Raw genomic sequence first — 22,021 nt, 5'->3', positions numbered from 1 at the left:
TAATTAGCCAGGCTTTAAAAGGAAAACAACACGTGAGCATCTCAGACATAAGAGGGTGTTCGAAACGGGGCAGACCAATGCAAGCAGAACTGAAATGGGTCAGAATTGCCAAATTTCAGGTGTGACTCCCTTAAAAAATATATTCCTCCTTCATCCCTACTGCAGATATTCCCCCCAAAGTGTAGGGAAGAAGCCAGTGCAATCCACAACAGCAGGGATGGGGCAAATGTGCACATCCATCATATGCTTGTCACTGCATGCTTCTGGGTGCCTTGAATAGGGCTCACCTCACTCATGAAGTTTATGGAATTGCCCTTACAGAAGGGAGCATTGCATGTATATATTTATGTTTCCACGCTAACAAGGAAGCACTGGATGGGGGCAGATGTCCCTAACTCAAATGTTGTTATGTTGGGAGACATTTAAGAGAAAGAAAACCTTACAGGGTCCAAACTATTCTAAACAAATATAAGAGAATGAGGATAACAAATCACACTAAATGTCCCCAAACTAAAATTAGGAGGTCTACAGGAGGTCTTCGTTCTCCTCAACTGAACTCTTCCCTTTATTGCTATGGCTTCTTCAGAGGGTGAAATATTTCAGAGACATTCCTACACAGTTGTTAATTAACAGATTTATCTTGAAAATAGGAAAGTGGTTGCAATTATGGCCAAAGACCTGGAGCTTGTAGCTCATCTATTACTTAAACTGTTCAATCAGTGCTGAAGGAAATATGGTTATACTCCATGAAATTACTAACTGAAGATAATTAATAGCTCAGATTCTCATACCCAACTATAATGGCATGTGCAGAAATCATGCATGATATAAATTCTCTTACTGTACAAAAGTAGGCTATTGAAACTAAATTATGTCTCCACTACACCACACACAGTTTGAGTTTCTTTAAGCTAATGAATAGCTTCAGGAAAAACATGACTATTGTCTTCCATTATTCATTCATGTCCCAGTTAGTTTATGTGAAGAGATTTTTGATGAAAATAATCTGCCAGGTTGCATATTTTTCTACATTAATCTTATTTCCTTTAGAATGCATCTTACTAAATCATACTCAGAGTACATCCACTGGAATCAATGAACTCTTTAGTCATCTGTGGTGCAGGAGTAAATCCATATATTCAGAAATGAATTCAATTAGCAAGGTTGCCATGAATCACTTAAATTCATTGATTTCAATGGGTCTACTTAGTGTAAATTGAATGCAACCCTTCAACTTCAGCAGCAGAAATGCAAACACACACACACACACACACCATAGAGGATGCGCTTCTAAACTTAGGAATGCTTCAAACATGCATATCATCACTTCACATACTTGAATGTGCAGAAGTCTCATCACAGGTAAACCACAGGCAGAACTTTCCTATTATCTCACACAACCGCTAATGCAGGAGTTAAGTTCAAATAGTCAGATATTACATGGAAACATGTATGAATCATCCCATTTTATCATCCCTCCATTATACCCTGACAGCTTTGCAAGGTGTGTTAGGCTGACAGACAGCAACTAGTCCAAGGTGACCTATCTCCAATGTCCTAGTTGCTAGTACAACCAGTACAACCCAGTGGCCAAGTGCAGCACTAATTCAATTTCAACTCAATTCAATTCATATCTAGTGAGTCAATCAAAATCAAGCTATCAATTTACCATGCAAGATTAAGGAGTGTGTAGTTTTCACCTTTTATTTCTTATGTAAGATTTGCCCTATATAATTTAGCTTATGCCTCAATGGCACCTTCAAATTAGAACCATCCATTTCACACCACTAACTGGCTGCCTAATTAAACAAGAGATAAAACAAAATCAGGAATGCAACCAGCTGGGTTAAGAAATGTATATTAAGTCATGTCTGCTTTCTGGAGTTTTGCCTGGATAATGCTAAAGCCTTTTTTTTTTTTCCCATCACAAAATTGACCAAATTAGGAAGTTCCCACCTAAACATAAAATCTTCTTTAAAGTTATACATTTTATTATGTATAAAATCCTGCAAGCAATTTTTTCCTTAGAGGTGTGTTCACCCAACCAGATATTGGCAGTTGCTCCTAAAAAATGTGGAGTTATTGTCAAGGACCAACTGCTTCATAATTCTTACACAGTGAGTGCTTTTGAATACTGTAAACATATTGGGAATGGTTGGTATCTGCACAAAGACATTGCAAGAGGAGCAGCCCTGAGGTTACCATAGCTTAAAATGAAACTATCGTTGAATTTAAGAAGATAAGGATGTAAGAAAAGCCTACTGGATCAGGCCAATGGCACATATAGTCCAGCATCTTGCTCTCATATTGGCCATCCAGATGCTTATGAGAAACCTGCAAACAGGACCCAAGCACAAAAGCACTCTCTCCTTCTGCAGTTTCAGTTTCCAGCAACTGGTATTCAGAAGCATTATCACCTGGGACTGTGGAGGTAGAATGCAGTTATTGTGGCTGATAGCTTTATCCTCTATTACTTTGTCCAGTCCCAATTTAAAGCAATAAAAGAAGCTACCTAAAGAATAGCAAAAACATCAGAAGGTTATAGTCTTGGGCAGAACACAATGAGATCAATCTGCATTTTGTGAAACAGATAATATTAAAGAGAGAGAGAGAGAGAGAGAGAGAGAGAGAGAGAGAGACTATTTCACAAACAGCTCATCCAGCTAAAGAACTCTGGACAATTGCCCCTGTTTACTAATATGATGCAACTTGCAGCCATTTCATAGGCTATAAGTTGGCACTGGCACAACACATTCCTACATTTGAGAGTCCATGAGAAAAGGTTATAATTTCTATGCAAGGGGAGCTGGACAACAGCCTCAACCAATATATCTGTGTCCAATCAGTTACATACTGAAGTGCTCTTCTGCAGTCCACTGATATAGAAATATCCAAGATGCTTCTTCTATATTTTAGATCTGTAATGTAGTGTAGTGTCAGTGTGATCCTATGTCCTTGCACTCAATTTATTTTAATTTTTAAAGCAATATTATACCACTTTCTACACCCTCCCTAGCTATGGCAGCTACCCTGAGATTCCTTCACTGGATTTCTACTCATCTCCAGTCAATGCCCCATCGTCTATTAAGGAATGCAATTGTTATTCAGGGACTTATGAGTGAGGGGTCATGCTAGCTGACCCCCTTGGAATTCCTTGCTTACATATTAGGTATCTTCCAATTAGCTCACTGATTAAACTGCTGGGGTGGACACAGGCTTGTTAGATATGATACACACAGCTACTGCTCATGGGCATACCTTCCCCATCCCCACAAAAGACAGGAAGCCAAATCCTTGTCCTGTGCAATGGACCACAGTCAGGAGTTGCATACCCTTGGTGCTCCATCCCTGCAGGATGTGTAGCCCCTGGACCATGCGCTACCTAAACTCCAGGTATTCCGATGACCGCTCCCCACATCAAATGGGGGGCACCGTTTGCATGGTTGCATGCAGTCCCCCAGATCCAGGGTGGCTCCCAGTAGTATGGGCTGGCTTCACCCTCCCCAGGCTGGATACCTGGAGGTCTCCCCATACCTCAGCCAATCACCCAATCCCACCTGGGGAGGTGTTGCCAAGGGATTGGCCAGGTAAGGGTAGGGCCCGCCCTGCCCACACAACAGAAGGTGAATCTCACCTGAAAAGCCTCAGTTGGCTCCAGAGCTTCTCCCACCCTGCCCTCCCTCAGTTAAGCCTTCTTGTACAGGTTAACCTCTTCTCCACAGGTATGTGGGTGCTGCTACGTCATGGTCGCTGTTGAAGGGCCGGAAATTAATTTTTCTGCATTGGCAGGTTTTGCCTTCCCCGTAGCAAAACATCACAACTTTGGCGGTTTCAGGCCTTGGGCAGAATCCTTTAGGCTATCTTCCCTAAATGGGGGGGGGGCGTGTGTGAAGTGGTGACCCACGCCGCCCTTGTAGCAGTGATCCCAGGGTTCCCCGTTAAAGGGATCTTCAGGGAGGTATTGGCCATATGCTGAGAGGTTGTCATCACTCTCCCCTGTGATGGCAGCGAAACCAGGGCCGGCTCTCTGCTTGAACGTATGTTCTCCAGAGCCAGCCTGATCCCCACACATTCTGGATAACCCTGACGTCCCCCAGATCCCCGGCTGGGGACTAGGAAGGATAGGTGCCCAATGCCTGAGCCAAGGTCTCCCTACATCTGAAACTTAATAAAGTTGTGGCCAATTTTAATCCCATAGCACGTTGTCTTGAGTCATTATTCCACCCGGGAGTCACCTGGGGTTGGGGGGGGGGGACTCTGCCTGTCTACGCAAATGTTTTCTGATACTCAGTTGCCTGCAATGGCATGGGAGGAATCTTTGCATCTTCTCAGCAGAATCGCAGGTGAGGAAATTCCATGTGACTCCAGTCTTCTCGCAGGAGTAGGTGGGGTGGGGTGATCAATAAACTTTATATTGGCTTTTTAAAACACTAGCAAAGGTTTTCTAGTGGTTTCGGTTAATGCTTGCTGTTTTATCATTCTTGGCAATAAAAAGTAATATAAAAGAGCATGCTTTTTGACCAGAAAGCATCAACAGAAATAGCACCCCTTATTAGTGCTTTAACTTTCAGTTTCATACTATTATGTGTATTAGTGAACCTGGAAAAGTGAAACAGCCTTTCTTTTATAGGGACATAATTCTTTCAAATAAAATAAAATAAAAAATTCTAGCTTAAAAAAAACAGAAGTCAGAGTGCAGCCACTTCCACAAGCAAAGGACACGATAATTACTGTTATAGAAGTTACAGCCAAATACACTGATTACATGCTTTATCTTACGGTTTCTCATAATGAAAGACTCTGATCTGCTGTAGTCAACAGTAATTGCCACAACTATTATTCAGTCAATAGAACACACATAATGGTTAGATGAAAATAAACAGAAAGATTTAGTGTAAAGTGCTAAAACTTATAGTGGAAGAAATAAACAATGAGCAGAGATAATACCCCCAAAAATGTCCTAAATATTCAGATGTCAAGTGAGTGTTGTTGCTTTTAAGTCAATGAAGGCTTTTGGCTTCAAAAGCAATTTCACACTCTACCCAAAAGTCAACATATCACATAAGTGAATCTTTACTAATTGAAATATATCTAAGAAAATTAAACAACTTACAGGGGTAAGGGGAATAAATTAAATCAGGCATCCCCAAACCGGCCCTCCAGATGTTTTGGGACTACAACTCCCATCATCCCTAGCTAACAGGACCAGTGGTCAGGGATGATCAGAATTGCAGTCCCAAAACATCTGGAGGGCCGAGTTTGGGGGTGCCTGAATTAAATGATCTCATCAGAGGCCACACAATTATTGGCAGGAGTGCAGCATACACAGTAGTCCCTTTATTCATCAATATTAGGGTATATAAACATTTCTCACAATGGTATTTTTCATTTACAAAGTAAGTCAACGTCTCTAAAAGTCAAGAGAAGTTCAACAGAGTGCCAACATTAGGGCTGAAATTGTAACTGGGTGTTAAAAAAACAGGGAATTCAGGAATTGTCTGGTAGAAAGGACATGGGTGATGAACAGGAAATAGCTTAATGCCCAGGTTAAAATATTACACTCCACCCTGCCTGGATTGCAGAATCCCAGCTATATGGAAGAAAACCTGGTAAAGTATATACATTGCATGCAGAATGTTGAACCCAGGAGGGAAACACCCCCATATTTTTTAAAAAATTGATTCATTGCAATGAAAAGCTAGACAGGAGGCACCAGAAAAGCTCCAATTACTATAACCATTTTTAAACAGATGGAAGTTAATTAAAAATTCAGATAATAACTTTGAAAAAGAGACTTGTCAGGTTCTCATACTGTTAGAAAATTGGTATGCTAATTCAGCAGGAGGCTGTGCATATAATGCCCAGCAGATTGTTTTCCAACTTCTAATGGCAATACACATTCCTCCTAATCTTATTGGGGTGGGTTGCTGCTTTTGTGCCCTCCTTGTGATACAAGACTAGATGGACCTTTGCTCTTTAATTACTTCCTTTTAAATTCAACAGCTCTGTGTGTGTGTGTGTGTGTGTGCGCGCGCGTGTGTGCAAGCAATCTGGGAATCCTCCATATATCCCATGCATACTGCATGCTCACAAAAAAAGTATTTGACAAATGGTTCATTTTTTATAACACTGTACACATAATTACAAAGGTTTTTAGCTAGACCTTTCATAACAAACCACACTTTAAAAGTTTAACATTAATAATTGTCCTAGAAGACATGCTTTTCAGAATACTTTCCAGTTGTATTAATAACACTGAGCCTTGTACATAAGCAGCGATGTTCAGACTTGCAGGCTAAAATAATCCAAGTGTTGATTTAGGTCACACTCAAGCCATTCATCTCCTCAGTTCAAGAATGAATGTAACTTCCCAGCCCTCACAAGTAGCAGCTGGTGCCTGAAATCAAGTATTCACTGCAAGGGGCAGAAGGCATTCAGAAATGATGCACTGAGAAATCATTCCTCAATTGCTCAAAAACAGAGGGCTATTTACAGTAACAAAGAGCGGAGCTATTTTTTAAAAGCACCTCCCAGATTTAATTTCCAACCTTTTATCGCTGGACATCTGGTCAGCCTGGATTTGCATGCAAATGATGGCCTCAGAAGAGTTTATTTCCCATGCACTCTCACTCTGTGACATTGTTTAAAGCCAAAATTACACTTAACAAGAGACGCTTGTCTGGCGGAAATTCTCCAACAAATATCCAAAGAGTGACACATTATTAATTTGCTGATGAATTACCCTACAGGACTCAAGCCACATACCTCCCTTATGAAACTTGGCATGGATATTACTTGAACCTGCCACAAGTCCAATCTGGAAGTACCATTTGATTATTCTGTTAAAGTACATGGAATGGTTGCCAACTTTTCTATCTTATTTAATTAAAACACATATACTGGTCTCTAGAGAACACAGGTGAGTACACCTTAGCCTAGGGGCTGTATGTCCTCCCCTAGTGCTTCCTGAAGCAACTGCATCCATCTACCCATCAGAGCTCCTTCTTTTACAGTTGTTTCCTTAATCTTCCTGCTTTAAAAATGTTTCCCCCTCTTTCAAGTGGGGGGAGAATACAAGTGCAGACCCAGGCAGCAAGAATAGCAGATAAAAAGACCAGTACCAGAAAAGTATCTATCAAAAGGAATTTGGAATTAAAAAAAAGTATTCAAAACCCATTAAAAAACCTTCAAAATAGAGGACATACAACATGATCTAGGAAGGGAATTCCATAGGTATTGGGCCATCATTGAAACCGAAGGGAGAGAACAAAATATAGTAGTACTTTATGAGCTCATTGGAGAAAGTGCAGTATAAAAATCTAACAATAATACAATAATATATTTTGCTTTTACAAGATAATGAAGTCATAGGTACCTTCGAGATTTATCTGATACTGTTTGTGTCATTTAATTATGATTGGCCCTGGTGGAGGATGGTGCTCAAAAAGGATTTTTTTAGCTTTGCTAAATCCTTTTGCAAGTTTTTATGGCTTTCTTCTTTTGCACTATTCCTGGCTGCTTTGGGAATAACTTTGGTTTGGATTTTTTCAGTGAGCCAGCTCTCAAATTCCTTTCTTCGCCACCTGTCTGTCAATTTCTGCAAGTGAGCCAGACCAAAAGCTCCTGCCTGTGACAAAACCCAACATATAAAGTCATGCGCTTGTGTGGACCTTTCCCAAAGGTCAACATGGTCACGGATCTTGTGCTTCATTTTTGTGGCTGCCATGGAATTGATTTACTAATAGTACTCATGTAGGACTTTGTGAGTACTCAAGCACATTACATGCATGCTGAGAATAATTTTTATGGCTCTGTAAGGGAAATCAGTATTATTAATATTAACCCCATTTTGAAGATGGGGAGAAGAGGCTGAGAAATAAGTGGCTTGTCAAAGATCACCCAATAACTCCATGGCTGTTCTCATAGGCGCCGACTCCATGGGGCTTGAGGGGGCCCGAGCCCCCTCAAAAATTCGTTTGGGGGGGCTCAGCCCCCCCAATAATCTCAGGCGGCGGTGGGCGCGTCCGCGGCTTTTATAGGGCGCCCGGCGCGCACCAGCTCGATAACGGGCACCGGCGCGGCGGGGGGCGCCGGGCCGGGGGAGGGGGGCGGCCGGCCTGTCTCCTTGGCAACCCCATTGAGCAGCGCCGGCTCCCCCGGGAGGGCCATCCCCCCGCGCCGATCGCCAACACCGCCGACGCTGTGGCTGCCCGAGCCCGAGCCTGAGCCCGAGCCGAAGCCCGAGCCTGAGCCGAAGCCCGAACCCGAGCCCGTCAGTCAGGAAGGAGAAATGGGGAGGGAGACGAGGGAGGAAAATTGCGCGCAGGGTGAAGAAAGGAGAAGGGCGAACGAGACGAGCTTCCAACCCAAAAAAGGGCTGGAAGACTGGGAGGATGAAGGATCGGGAAAGAAAGCGACGCCTTCCCCGCCCGCGACGTCGCCCGCTTGTCATTGGCAGCGCAGCGGGCGCCCAGAGGGGCTGGGCACCGGCGCAGGGCCCCTCCACAGCCGCGGAGGACAGCTGCGCGGCTAGCAAGGTGCGCCGCGTAGAGCGCGGCCCTTGTGTGGCCCGGTGGCCAGGCAAGCTCGGGCGGGGACCCCCATGCGAATCTAAGACGGGAGAAGAGGGCAGAGCAAAGGGGGTCCCTTCCCCAACCTCCGGCTCTGAGACTTCCCTGCGCCCCAGAAAAGCGAAAGGATTTTCTCTTCTTCTTTTTTTATAAATATTTTATTAAGTTTTCAAATACAAAGTTAGAAACATACACTGAAGAAAAAAGTAAAAGAACAAGAAAAAGAAAAAAAAGAAAAAGAAGAAAAGAAAACCAACCATTCAACACATTTTTTATATAACTAACTGGACTTCCTCGCATCTCCCTTACCCTGCATTCTTTATAATAAAGATATCAGCAAATTATTACCTTGTTTCGTACCTTATTTTGTACTTTTCAAATACTATACCTCTAAATTTAACATACTTTTCATCAGTTACTTATATCTTAAGTTAAACATAGTATTACCTTAGATTTTGACCTTTTCTTACTTAAAATATAATTTCCTGTTTCCCAAATCTAATTGCTGAAGCTATAGTTTCCGAATCGTGTAAATTTTTAACATTCATACAACTTATATTGTTTTTGTAAATAGTCCTTAAATTTTTTCCAGTCCTCTTCCGTTGTTTCTTCTCCCAAATCTCGGATTCTGCCAGTCATTTCAGCCAGTTCCATGTAGTCCATCAATTGCGTCTGCCACTCTTCCAGTGTGGGCAAATCTTGTGTCTTTCAATATTTTGCGATAAGTATTCTTGCTGCTGTAGTTGCATACATAAAGAAAGTTCTATCCTTCTTTAACACTTTCTGGCCAACAATGCCCAAGAGGAAGGCCTCTGGTTTCTTGGGAAAGGTATACTTAAATACCTTTTTTAACTCATTATAGATCATTTCCCAGAAGGCCTTCACTTTTGGAAAAGTCCACCAGAGGTGAAAGAATGTCCCTTCAGCCTCCTTACATTTCCAACATTTATTATCAGACAGGTGATATATTTTTGCAAGCTTGACTGGGGTCATGTACCACCTATAAATCATTTTCATAATATTTTCCTTCAAGGCATTACATGCCGTGAATTTCATTCCGGTGGTCCATAACCTTTCCCAGTCCTCAAACATGATGTTATACCCAATATCCTGAGCCCATTTTATCATGGCTGATTTGACTGTCTCATCCTGAGTGATTTTCTCTTCAACCTGCCCTCCATCCTCTTGCAGAAAACTCTTTGCCTGCCCTGCCCGTATCTCGTTTTTGCTTTTTAATTCCACACACGCACCCTTCGGACTTCGTGGCAATCGGGCACGCGGGTGCGTTTCCTAAGAGAGTGAGGACCCCCGCCTCCTCCCCACCTGCTCCCTCGCCAGCCAGCCAGCCGCGCGCCCTAGCCGGAGAGCCCCGGCCGTCCCCGTCGCGCAATCGGCTGGATCTCCCTTCAGCAGGCCGTGCTCACAACTCGGCCCAGGGACCCCCAGCAGCGGATCTCCGGCTCAGCTGAAGAATCCGGCAACAAGCCCCCTCCTCCCCAATCGCTCCGCCGAAATACGCTCCAAAACCCCCCAGATAGGCCGCCAGCCGCCAAGTCTAGTGGCGCCCTGAGCGAGGGTCTCTCCCCAACACCGCCACCTCGAACTGCGTTCTCCCGGCTACCCGAGCGAACCAGCGGCAGGACCCCGGTATGGGCCCCCCCAATATTTTTTATAAGTCGGCGCCCCTGGCTGTTCTGACATTTGAATAGGGGCATGCAAGGCTCATGTTCTTAATCACTATGTTCAATCCTTTGCTCTTAAGAAACTGATAGGCAATCAACATCTCTGTAAACAAGCAGTATGTTTTGAAAGACTGAGAGCCTCTTTTTGTATTCCTCTGCTCTCTCATTTAATTTTGTTTTGCAGCCAGCTGAACAGACACCAGCATCTATAAAAAGACTGACAGAGCACAAAATAAGGCCTTTCTTCATGAACCACACACTTTTGTCAACTTCTGTTCATCAGTTTATTTCAGGGGCTACTCAGCTAATTGTCTTCCTATACATCCAAGGAACATCCAGCCTTCTCCCAGCAAAAAAGGATCGGTGGGGTAGAAATAATAAATTATTATTATTGCTATTATATAAAGAGAAACACTCAGCAATACTTCCTGGAATAAGAATAATACAAGGACAGGCTGACATATCAAACAGTCCCCATTTTAGCACTGTCATAATCAGCCTGCAAAGAAATCACCCTCATTTGATGCCAAGAGCAAATTGTATGATTTAAAGCATGTTTTGATCCTACCACTGATCATTGGTGGTAAGAATATGTTGTTGCTTATTGGATGTTCAGCTATCACACTTGCTTGTTAATAAAGTGGAAAGATAGCAGAGGATTTTGGGGTTTTTTAAGTCTGGCAGATCTAGGACTAGATGTACACAAGAGGATGGACTGCAGATTTATGTGAAAGCAAACTATTCAGCAATTTTCCCTCCCTCTTTAAGATGTGAGATTTGTCTTGCTTTGCTTTCAGTAGGACCCTCTCCAAGGCATAAAGAGAAGAGGAAAATCACAGAATATTCGCCAACATTCTGCTGCTATCCAAAAGCATGTCATAAAGACAGGCAGTGAGATACATTGCAATGTATCTCCCTTCCAATGGAGTTCATGTGAGTGGAGGCCAGGACTTCCACGTCAGGAAGAATGAGCAAGTTTTGCAGGCACTATAATGCTGAACCCAAATGCAGCACTTTCTTCTTAGCATGTGATCAAAGAGCAGAACTCAAGGCCAACTTTGAAGTGAAAATCTGTCCCCTGGCTCTTCCTCCTCCCCTGCGACTACATCCAGAATCACAATCCATTTATTTAGAAGAGAAAAAGCCTGGAAGGCATTTTCTTGGGCTTCCATGGTAATGGATTTCTAATCTCACTACATGACTCTTCCCCTTTGCTGAGGTGTTCATTGGATTCCTTCTTCTGGCGTTATGCAGCTTTCTCACTTCAGCTGTTAAATATTCGAAAGAACCGGAGAAGGTAATGCATGATCTGGCTCTAGGACCAAGGTGGGAAATGTTATGTAATATGTCAAACATGCCAATCCAATCCTTGCTGAACAACGTCAAGAAAATGGAACCTCACATAGCAAGAATTTGATATTATGCTCTAAGAAGATCACCTGCTTTCAACTGATCTTCTTTACTCATAGCGTGTGACATGTTAGCTTCATCTACAATTTCCTTCCCATGTTTAGACAAACCTGGGCTGGGGGGGGCGTTATATTTAATCATAGGAGACTGCTTTTAATTCTCCTTTCAAGAGACTCATCATGCATTAATCATGGCAACTGCCATTCTTTTCTGAGAGAGCCAGCTACATTTTTAAAAAAACCCTACTGTAAAAAAAATGAAAACCAGTTGTTGTTTTTGCAATATTTCCAAATGCAACAGGTGCTGGTGAAAATTTGTTGAACTAACCTTGAATGGTGTTTACAACAAGTGTGGGGAACCATTTTCAATCTGAGGGCCACATTCATTCACTGACAGATTTAAGGTAAGGTTACCAGATGTCCCTGTTTTCCGGGGACAGTCCCCAGATTTACAAATCAGTCCCCATACCAAATCCATTGAAGTTGAAAAGTGTCCCCGGATTCATTGAAAGAAATCTGGTAACCTTAATTTAAGGGTGCCACATATTTTTTTTCTATAGTAGGCTATGTTTCAACTATGCAAAAGCCAGAAGGTTCTGCACATGCACATCACTCTCTGTCCTCCATCCAGGCAAGCAAGAGGCATTATTAAGAGTGAAAGAGCACCTTCCAGTCAGGGAAAAAGCATTTGAGAAGAGTGTGGAGCAGGCAAGTGGGAAATGTGGCCTGTGGAGGGGGAAGGCCTGGGAAGAATCGCGAAGGATTGATAGATTTAGCAGGCCACCTTCAGCACCCAGGCCTGAGGTTCCCTATGACAACACAACATATATTAGCAGAATGCCATTCTGTTGAATTAACTGGCTACAAATAAGACCAACCCTCTCACTTACATCTCCTGCCAGGCTCTCACTTGTTTCACAAATTCACAGACTCACCCCCTCTTTTCCTGCTTCAGCATTAATCCATCTCTGGAGGGCCCAGACATGCCCTAGTGAAGACCATTAGGGAGATACTGGTTTGTCCAAAGTCAACTTTGCACATGCATGGGCAGTTACTGACAACTGCTTCTTCAAGAGATCCTATATATTTTGGAAAGGGGCGTCTCAAATCAAACTCCAACAAAAGCATGCATATAATTCTACAGCCACTTCTCTAACAACACTGCTAATCTTTCAGCAATTTTCGCAAAGCAGATTACTTATTCATTCAAATGCAATGCACTTGAGTAGCTGCCACTCTCCATGAATGCCTGACAGCTCTGCGTGCACAATGACAGTGTTCTTTTACATTCTTCTGTACATAATTTGCTGGGTGTGTGTTACTGGTGCATCTACCTGCAGTAGTTTTTTGTGTAGGTTTCTTTCTTCCTTCCTTTAAAAAACAACGCAATAACAGTATCCCAACAGAAATGACAGGTGCTGAACAAAAGACTGCCAAGAGAGATGACGATCACAAAGGCTGCACTTCCTCCAACACATCATTTATTTCCTCATTTAAATTTATACAGTTACTTATCTTGTAAACCAAGCCTGAACAACTTGTGATGCAACGTACTGAATGCAGCTCACCAGCCATGTATGATGGCCTCTCAAGGTTCGAAAAACTCATGGCCTTCCAAAAAACAGGGACTGATGAAGTAGCTGGCAGGCCATTCTCAGGAGCACCTGGTAGAGAAGGGCAGAGTTCTGAACCTGGCCTCCCAAGGAGAGGCTTTAGTGAGCAGGTGAGGTGGCATAGTTGCAAGGTTGCAACAGTTCAGATTGGCAGAGCCAGTCTGGTGCTCCCGCCAGCATACTCTAACTTTCCTGACCTCGCTGTCACCCCTCACCAGCCCAGTATGCAGTACTGACATTTGCTAGTCCTTTAGACCCAAAACATTTATTTTTAAGTTGCAGCCCTGGACATTCCTTCCATCTCAAATCACTCTTGAACCCTCAGGAGGAATAAAGGCCGAAATAAATAAATAAATAAATAAATAAATAAATAAATAAATACAGTTGAGCAAAAATGTGGAGCTACTTTGGGATGAACTTACAGGAAGAATGGATACTTGGAAAGCTTTTCCTGCCTTCGGAGACCACATCTGGATCACCTGTGCAGTCCATGTTAGACTTCATGTCTCCATCTGGAAAGCAGCGGTAAAAGAAATCGGGACGAGGTCTGCAAGGAACACCATGGACATTTGAAACGAAAGAGCAGCCATTAGTAAAACCTCAAAGTGATAATTACATTAAACTGACTGTTTACATTGAGGGAGTTCATTTCCTCCTGTGTTCTGTTGCGCAAGGGTGCTGCAGGAAATCAATTTACTTGGTGATTTAATCTAGAGTGCTCTGGCCATGAAAGTTGTTAGGAATTCTAACAGCCTACTACATAGTGTTGGTAAAGAAATAGATGAGCCTCAGAGTGCAGAGCAGTTTCTTTAGAAAATTAACTGGATAGTTCAGTTTTAAAGTACATTTGAAGGGGTTAAGACCATAGAGTAAGCTGTCCTGCCAGGCTTTGCTAGGTCACAACTTCTCACCTTGGGAGGAAGAGTTACTTACGAAACACTTTGTTTTCTCTCTTTCCACCATGTGAACCCTACCGGTAAGGAAGTCTAAACTAGATCATCCAAGCTTAGACAGTGTGACTTAAGCAAACCATCTTTGTGTTTTTATACAAATGATTTAGAAGCATTTACAACTTTTGGAACCTAAGTAAAGCTGCATGTCTTTTCTTGCTGCTGTATGGAGTAGCACCTGAATCTGACCTTTGAAGAGTTTGTAAGTAAACCATTTCTAACTTACCAAATGTGTGGTCTCTTTCTATGCTAAGGGAAGTGGAGAACTTTGGAAGCAATTTAGAATGTGATATTTTAAAGGTCTTATATTTCCACACTTTATTTTGTTGCATGTTTTGTTATTTTAAATCTCTGCTGGGGCTCTCACCAGAGAGTACTTGCCCCAAACCTGGATCTAGGCATCCAGGGAATTCACCTTTTATTCTATCATATCTATTTTCCCTTTACCAAACCAACACAGACACTGCCAGACTTCAGCTTTCATTACCCTCATCCAGCATGACCAGCAGTCAGGAATGAGGAAGCTGTGGTCCAACATCATCTCTGGGGGCCTCAGTTTCTTCATCTCTGAAAAACCCAGAACTGTGTGTGAGGGGGAAATGGAGAAAATTGTGGTATGGGCCCATATGTCATGCACAAAGCACAACTAAATTCCAGATTATTATAAGTCTTTCTTTTAAGGCTGACAGAGATTTCAGCTGATGAAACAAAGCTAAAAGAGAGAGACAGACTGGTGTGAACCTAAAAATTATTATGGATCCCTACCATCCCCCCAAAATCCACTATTTTATAAGAGACACCAGAGAAAGCTGAATATGTAAACAACAATTTATAGAAACAGTACGTATCTCACAGACACAGACACAAGAATGAAGAAACATTAAGGCAGGGGAAAACTGTTCATAAATATTAAAGATCTTCAGCAAGCTAAGCTTTTATCTGCCCAACTCCTAATGAATCACTGGAGTGCACATTATCAAAATTCATGGGCAGAGAAGTGGTGAAAAACACATCACACCCTCCTATTGCTCATGATGTTGACAAACTGATGCAAAACCATGGGTGAATGTCATGGGTCTTCCCAGCCCGCTGGCCACCACATCCCTGATCCATTCAAACTGAGTAACCCTGAGAAGCTAATGTAAGGAAAACAAACCAAGACTATGCTTTCCAAGTGATGCCCCATTTTCACACACCAGAGAGAAGGAAGAGAGTAAGATTCCATTAAAACAAAGATGAGGAACCTATGGCCCTGGTCAGTGGTGAGGCCTATTGGGAGTTGTAGTCCAGCATTATCTAGAGCTGCTTTCTACAAGTGGTGTCCTCCAGATATTTTAGACTACAGCTCCCACCATCCCTGACCACTGGCTATGCTGATGGAGTTGTGGTCCAAAAAAGTTTAGAGGCACATCAGGTTCGAGAAGGTGGATCTAGACAGCCAAGGTTCCCCAACGCTGAGTTAAGATATATTGCTGCAGCAAGTGTTTGAATGAAAAATAACTGGGATGTAGGGAGTAGGAGAAGCACAGAGCTTGACATCAGGCCCTCTATCTGACATTATACATAACAATAATCCCAAAAGGCCTTTTGGGGATTATGCATAATGACAAGAGAATATACAAAATTCACTTGATTAATGCATATTTCCCTGCTTAAAATTTTGCATATTGACCAAGCAATGTGCCACAATTCCCTCTGCACATTCTCTGTGAGGCAGTTGTTAACTATTCAAATTACATTCCCCTTAATCATCATTTAAGTGACACTTCCTCTTTGACCTTTTATGTTCTTGCTACTAGTTATTTTGAAGAAAAGAAAAAGCCTAATGCTCTTCTAGGAAGAGATCTAACTATGTCCAGTCCATTCCACAGTAACTTTCCATAATCTTTCAGTGTGGCTATGAGCTTGTTGCTGAAACTTATTTTCATGAGATTTTATTTTCAAGGACTATAAAATGCGGGGGTGGGGGTGGAGCTCTGGCTGCCAGGTTATTTTTTATAGCTTCTATCTGAATACCTGCATGTCCGAAGAAGTGTGCATGCACATGAAAGCTCATACCAAGAACAAACTTAGTTGGTCTCCAAGGTGCTACTAGAAGGAATTTTTTTTATTTTTTTTTTTTGTTTAGACTACGGCAGACCAACACGGCTACCTGCTTGTAACTATAACTCCATTTATATTGTTCATTCTATTGGGCATTTAAAACAATTGTTGATTCCACACTGGCCATATGAAAAAGTGGTTCATGGGAGGTAGTTACTGGAAGAAGGAATACTGGATATGAATACTGTTTCATAAGGGGACTGCATTATTCCTGCTTATGCACAATGAATGATTTCAGGTACAGAAGATTAATACCTTCAGATGTGTTACTGAGCCCACACATACTAGATATTTCTAAAGAATAGCAGAACTGTTAGAACAAGCCATTAGTATCTCCATCCTTTATATAGCAGATTCCTATTCTACAAGGACAGGTGCTGCAATCATTACACTACCTTTGTACTAACTTTTATTTATGCAAACTTCCTGATTACCATTTCCATTCAGAAGTTCATGGTTACTTGTCAGTTAGCAAAGCTCAAGTCAACAGCTGGAATATTCCAGGACTTACCTCCCCACAATTAATTTAATAGTGTTTGTGCAGACTCCATTCAAAGCAAGAGCCAAGGAAACAGCTAAAAAACAAAATGAAACAAGAACATAATAACCCAGAACCACAGCATATAGAGCCAGATTCAAGTCAGTTGTTGCACTGGTGCAACAGGATATTCCACCCCTCTCCTCTCCACATTCCCTCCCCAAATCTGTTCAAGAAGGTCAGAAGAACCCTCAGAATAGAGAGGAGAGATCATCCATCCTGGCAAACAGAAAAGCTTGCACTGAGGAAACAATCTCCTTAGCATGATGTTGAATTCCAACCATACATTTTCTCAATATGTTGAGAACTCAGAAATAGATTGAAATAAGAGTCTTCAGTAAGGTTAACTCATAGCTTGTAAATATTAAAAGTGTGTGTGTGTGTGTGTGTGTGTGTGTGTATCACCCTTCCTTCAAAAATCACAGGGTGGATAACAATCTAAAATATTGTATACACACTATTCTCAGAGAACCCACACTAAAATCAATGGGCAAGTTAGTAATTTTAGTAGATCTCCTCTGAGTATGGCTTACAGTAGTCAGATACAACTCAAATACCCAATTCTCCTTGGTTTTCTTGCATCGTGGGTTTGTGTCTTAAAGTTGCCTCTTTATTGGTGAAATAGATGGTTTTGTGGTGGGCTCCAATTACACATATAGCACTGATGGAGCCCATAAGGCTCCTGATTTCTTAAGCTCTACCTCAATAAGAGATCTTCTGGGGTATGTTGGGTAGTTTCCCACACTCCTGAGGTTTGGTCAGCCTTTAACAGGGACTGAGCCTTTAGTGTAACTGTCAAATGCCTTACCAACAGAGGTGTGGCAGGAGTCATCCATGCTTTCTCATCTTTTAAACACTGTATTGCTTAGCAGGTCTTTAAAAGTCTCATTGTTTCTCCAACCAGCTTTTATCAAATGTTACTGTTCTTGTACCATGTTTTCAGGTTGCATATCACCTTGATAGCTTTCCTATAAAAACATGGTTTATAAATATCTAAATAAAGTAACACAACTAACCAATTAGGAAGCTGGATTGTGATTCCAAGGTTACACTGAGAAGGTCAGCCCTGTACTGAGTCAATGAGATAAGAGGAAAGTGGACAGAAGAAAGCATATGGGTCCCAGCAAGCCAGCAATCAAAGAAGCAACAATCGATAGCAGAAGACCATCTAGGAATCTTCCATCCAACCAAAAGGACAAGCAGGGGATGTTGGTCAGTTCATTAGCATCCAGAAAAGTTATACAGAAAACTGCCAAGTGCTGAGACCTATAGATCCTTAAAAGTGAAAGAAAGCTTCTCCCCAACTGCCTTGTGGCTTTGATTAAAAAAGCATCCTGCAATATTTTGAGACAGATCACTCAGGTGAGACTTGCTCCATGAGGTCTGGCGTTTTGTTTTAAAGCAGGCATCCCCAAACTCAGCCCTCCAGATGTTTTGGGACTACAATTCCCATTATCCCTGACCACTGGTCCCGTTAGCTAGGGATGATGGGAGTTGTAGTCCCAAAACATCTGGAGGGCCGAGTTTGCGGGCGCCTGTTTTAAAATCTCATGATGGCTCTCTAATACGATTTTAAAAGGCCACACAGTGAGACATATGTATATTTTGAACTAACTACACCTGGAATCTTGCATATCCAGTGGCATGAAGACTGTGCTAGTATGAGAGAAAAGCCCACCAATAGCTTAGAATTCCCCATCTTTGAGCAAAATATGCGTGGCTTATCTCTTGTCATAGTATACCAAGTGGCGTTCTTGCTCAACAACAAGTTTTTTCTTCTAGTATAAAAAGGCCTGTTTATGCAATACTATTTAAAGAACAGCATTTCATGGCCTCTGCTAACAAACTTATAGGGCTTTTTTACTCAGTGTTCCTTTCTGCAGAGTCATAGCACTGTGCAACACTGTTAGGTGGCAAGTTAGCACAGGATCATCCAGCAATTATCTGAAGTCATTCAATTGTCCTGAAAATTTCTGAACAATCGTTTCTTAAGGGTTACTTGCCTCTCAAAGGATTCATTGGAAATGCAAGAATGCCACAGCACAAGTCTGTGGCATTACCTTGAGATGCTTCCGGTTTGAGGAGCCAGAATTAAATTAAGGTGTTGCCATATGAATAGCATTCTTTCACGCTTTATGCGCCAGCAGAAAAGTGCTGGACAGCTCCTAAGAAACAGCTTTCTTGTGTAGAATGTGGCAAGGCACTTCACACTTTCGTGATTGAAAGTATCCTTTTTTGCAATAGAGGTAGACAACCCAAGTAATGAAGGCTACAGTGCTGGAGGGGTCAAAGTTGACATTAAATATGTGCCATTTCAAGGAACAAGTTCCATGAAACAGCTTTGCAGCTAGTATGAAGAAAATAACTATGAACGGTAAATGAGCAGGGGATGCCAATACTTTTGTGAACTCTTCCACCCACAGTTCTTGTTTATGATCACACTTCAAATGACTCAAGTAGGTACCTTGAAATAGTGGCATGAGAGTACGTCCTCAGTGACTGCTCAAAGCAAATGTGTCTTTTTCCTTGTGTAGCATTTGGAGAGGCCATAAAGGTTTGCTCAAAAGCAAAGCCACTGAAAAGGCTAATGTAATAGGAAGAGACGTGTAACTCTGGTGGTCTGGGCAAAATAGAGTGGAAAGGGGTAGAAGGGAGGGATAGAACTGGTTTGATGGAGTGTAATGGGAGGTGACTAGATCTTTCCAGTCCCCAGTTGCCCACAAGCTACTTTGACAGGTGATGCCACTAGCATGGTAGCTGCTTCGGCTTCAAATGAAAGAGTACAATCCTTTCTTCCTTGAAATCAAATGACACCTGCAAAGGAAGATCTATTTTATTCCCAAGATTAATTCAAACTGGGGATACATAGGAAGATTTGGACTCTACGTAAACTCCTGGATTTTTTGTGTACACACCAGGTGTGGGGATCCTTAAGCCTTTCAGAGGTTGCTGAAATAACAATTTTTAAAAATTATTATTATTATTATTATTATTATTATTATTATTATTATTATTATTATTATTTGTATGCCACTCTGGGTGGCTCTCAACAGAATATTAAAAGCACAATAAAACATCAAACATTTAAAACTTCCCTAAACAGGGCTGCCTTCAGACGTCTTCTAAAAGTCAGATAGGCACCCAGTTCAAAAAGCACAGAGTGTTGGCTGCAAATGAAGACTTGAGAGTGTGCTACAAGTTCTTTTGTCTTCACTGCAGCTTAAAGTTTCAAGCCATAGCTTGAACTTTTCTGTGCCTGGTTATCATATATGATGCTGAGTCTGGGAAAGGTTGCCGGGCTTAGCCTAAAACTGCCTGGCAGTCTGAATGAAAATATAAGGCTTTGGTGTGAGGCTCGCTTAGAAAGTTTAGAAACCTCTCACTCTTTCTCTTTAGATCAATTACCACAAGAAGTGTAGGCTTCTTCCAAATAGCTGCAGCAGAAATTCAAACACGCACACTGCTGCTCATCTCCCCAAGGACAGAAAGAAACACTATTTAATACAACCTTCCACTGCCACGTAGCTTTCACCCACTCCTCTCACCTTTGCCTGTTCTTTACTGCTCTATCAGTAATTTCTGCTGACTTTAAGGTGCCGGAATGAACACAGGTTTCAGGAGGAATAAAAGCTCTTGCCTAACAAAGCCCAGGAAATGTTGGTTGTTTTTGTTTTACTTTTTCTTTTAAAGGTATAAGAACATCTGACACATGCTTCCTGAAAGAAATAAAAATGTTCCCCCCACATTTTCTGAGAGCAATAGCTTTCCAATAAAAAACAAATAAAAAAGAATATGATTTTCAGTTTACCTAAAAAAGCTTCCTTAATTTCAGTCTTGTCTGTCCGTCGAATGATTTTCACCACAAAAATGACAGCCAGAGGTGTCAGGAATGAAATGGCCTATGAGAGAGATATAAAAAGGCATCATTTGTTACTGCATCTTCTCTCCATCAGTCCCATGGAATTAATAATTTCCAGTTAGCTTCATTTAGATGATCTGGCTGAATTATCTCTGGCGAGTTCCCTAGATTAGAGCAAAGCTGCATGATCACTATCTGTAGCCAAATAGCACACATGCTTAATTTTTTTTTTTTAAAGAAATCAGAGGCTTAGTTCTGAATCTTAACTGATATATAAATCGCTTGGAGCCCTACTTAAAATGTGTCAGCTTTTAAAATGGAAACTAAGAGCTAAAAGAGGACAGATTACTAAATTGCAGATCAGCAGTGTTTCCCAGAAATAGCTACACTGTTTGTAAGCCCCAAATGTGTGGAATCTCTGTGTGTACATGACAGTCCAGTTTGTACATCATGGGAAACCATAGTTAATGGTTTCCCATGAGCACACCAAACTGGGTACTTGCACTACTTCCCAATCACACCAGGGAGAAATAAGCCATGATCCCTGGTTAAGTATTATGTCCAACCCAGGGAACATGATTTGTTTCTCTCCAACAAACCAGAATCAGTAAGCCAAGAACAAACATTGCCTACATTTTGTTGTTTGTTGGGTTTGGATAAACTCTAAGGGCAAGGATCATGGTTGGTTTCCTCCCAACACAAGCTGGAAAGCATGGGGCAGAGTGGTATTTGGTGCGGATAAGGAACTGCAGACAGAAAGGAAATCAGCAGCCTCCTTAGGCTTGAGCATGAGCTTCCATGCATCCTTGATGTGTGGGCTTATTGCCTGGCATGTAATGCGCCTAAATGTTTGCAGCATCAGCATCTATTCCGATAGATAACATACTATAAAAATAATGTTGCAAAGTTAAACAGTAAACTAGCCTGTATGATTTTTGCATTCTCCTAGGAAGCAAGGAATCCCTTCCTGCCCTAGACAAAGCAAAGTTTGGCACAAGGATGTCAAGGCAGTTCATATTGCTTTGAATAGGTTTTCATGCTAGTGATATACAAAAATGCAACCTAGTGTTGTTGTTTTAAAAGCAACCATGTTGTTGGCCCTGGTACCACTAGGATGCCAGTGTTATTAACTGGCAGAGTCAGGTAGTTATTACTTTGGGGGGGGGGAGCAAGCAGACTATAAGGGATGCTAAAAGACCAACAATAAAACAATTCTTTAAATACATTAATAGCAGAAGGCTGACTAGGGAGGGGGCCGTATCCTCCAATGGAAAGGAAGTCAAAGGTATGCTAAAGG

The 22,021-nt window shown here is 41.9% G+C and overlaps 1 protein-coding gene across 2 annotated transcripts in view; it reads right to left on the bottom strand.

Moving 5' to 3' along the window:
- The window catches only part of PLPP4 (phospholipid phosphatase 4), a 92,612-nt gene that overhangs the window by 27,522 nt on the left and 43,069 nt on the right, over positions 1-22,021 (bottom strand). For both annotated transcript variants that reach the window (XM_082222814.1, XM_082222815.1), the window contains exons 3-5: positions 20,674-20,764; positions 16,839-16,902; positions 13,697-13,821 (exon numbers count right to left, since the gene is read on the bottom strand). In XM_082222814.1, the coding sequence (XP_082078940.1) occupies positions 13,697-13,821; positions 16,839-16,902; positions 20,674-20,764 (280 nt within the window). The remainder of the gene's footprint in view (positions 1-13,696; positions 13,822-16,838; positions 16,903-20,673; positions 20,765-22,021) is intronic.

Source organism: Podarcis vaucheri (assembly GCF_965113315.1).
Source record: "Podarcis vaucheri genome assembly, chromosome: 5".
NCBI lineage: Eukaryota > Metazoa > Chordata > Lepidosauria > Squamata > Lacertidae > Podarcis > Podarcis vaucheri.
Note: the sequence above shows the minus strand (reverse complement) of the source record. Positions and strands in the feature narration are given on the sequence as shown.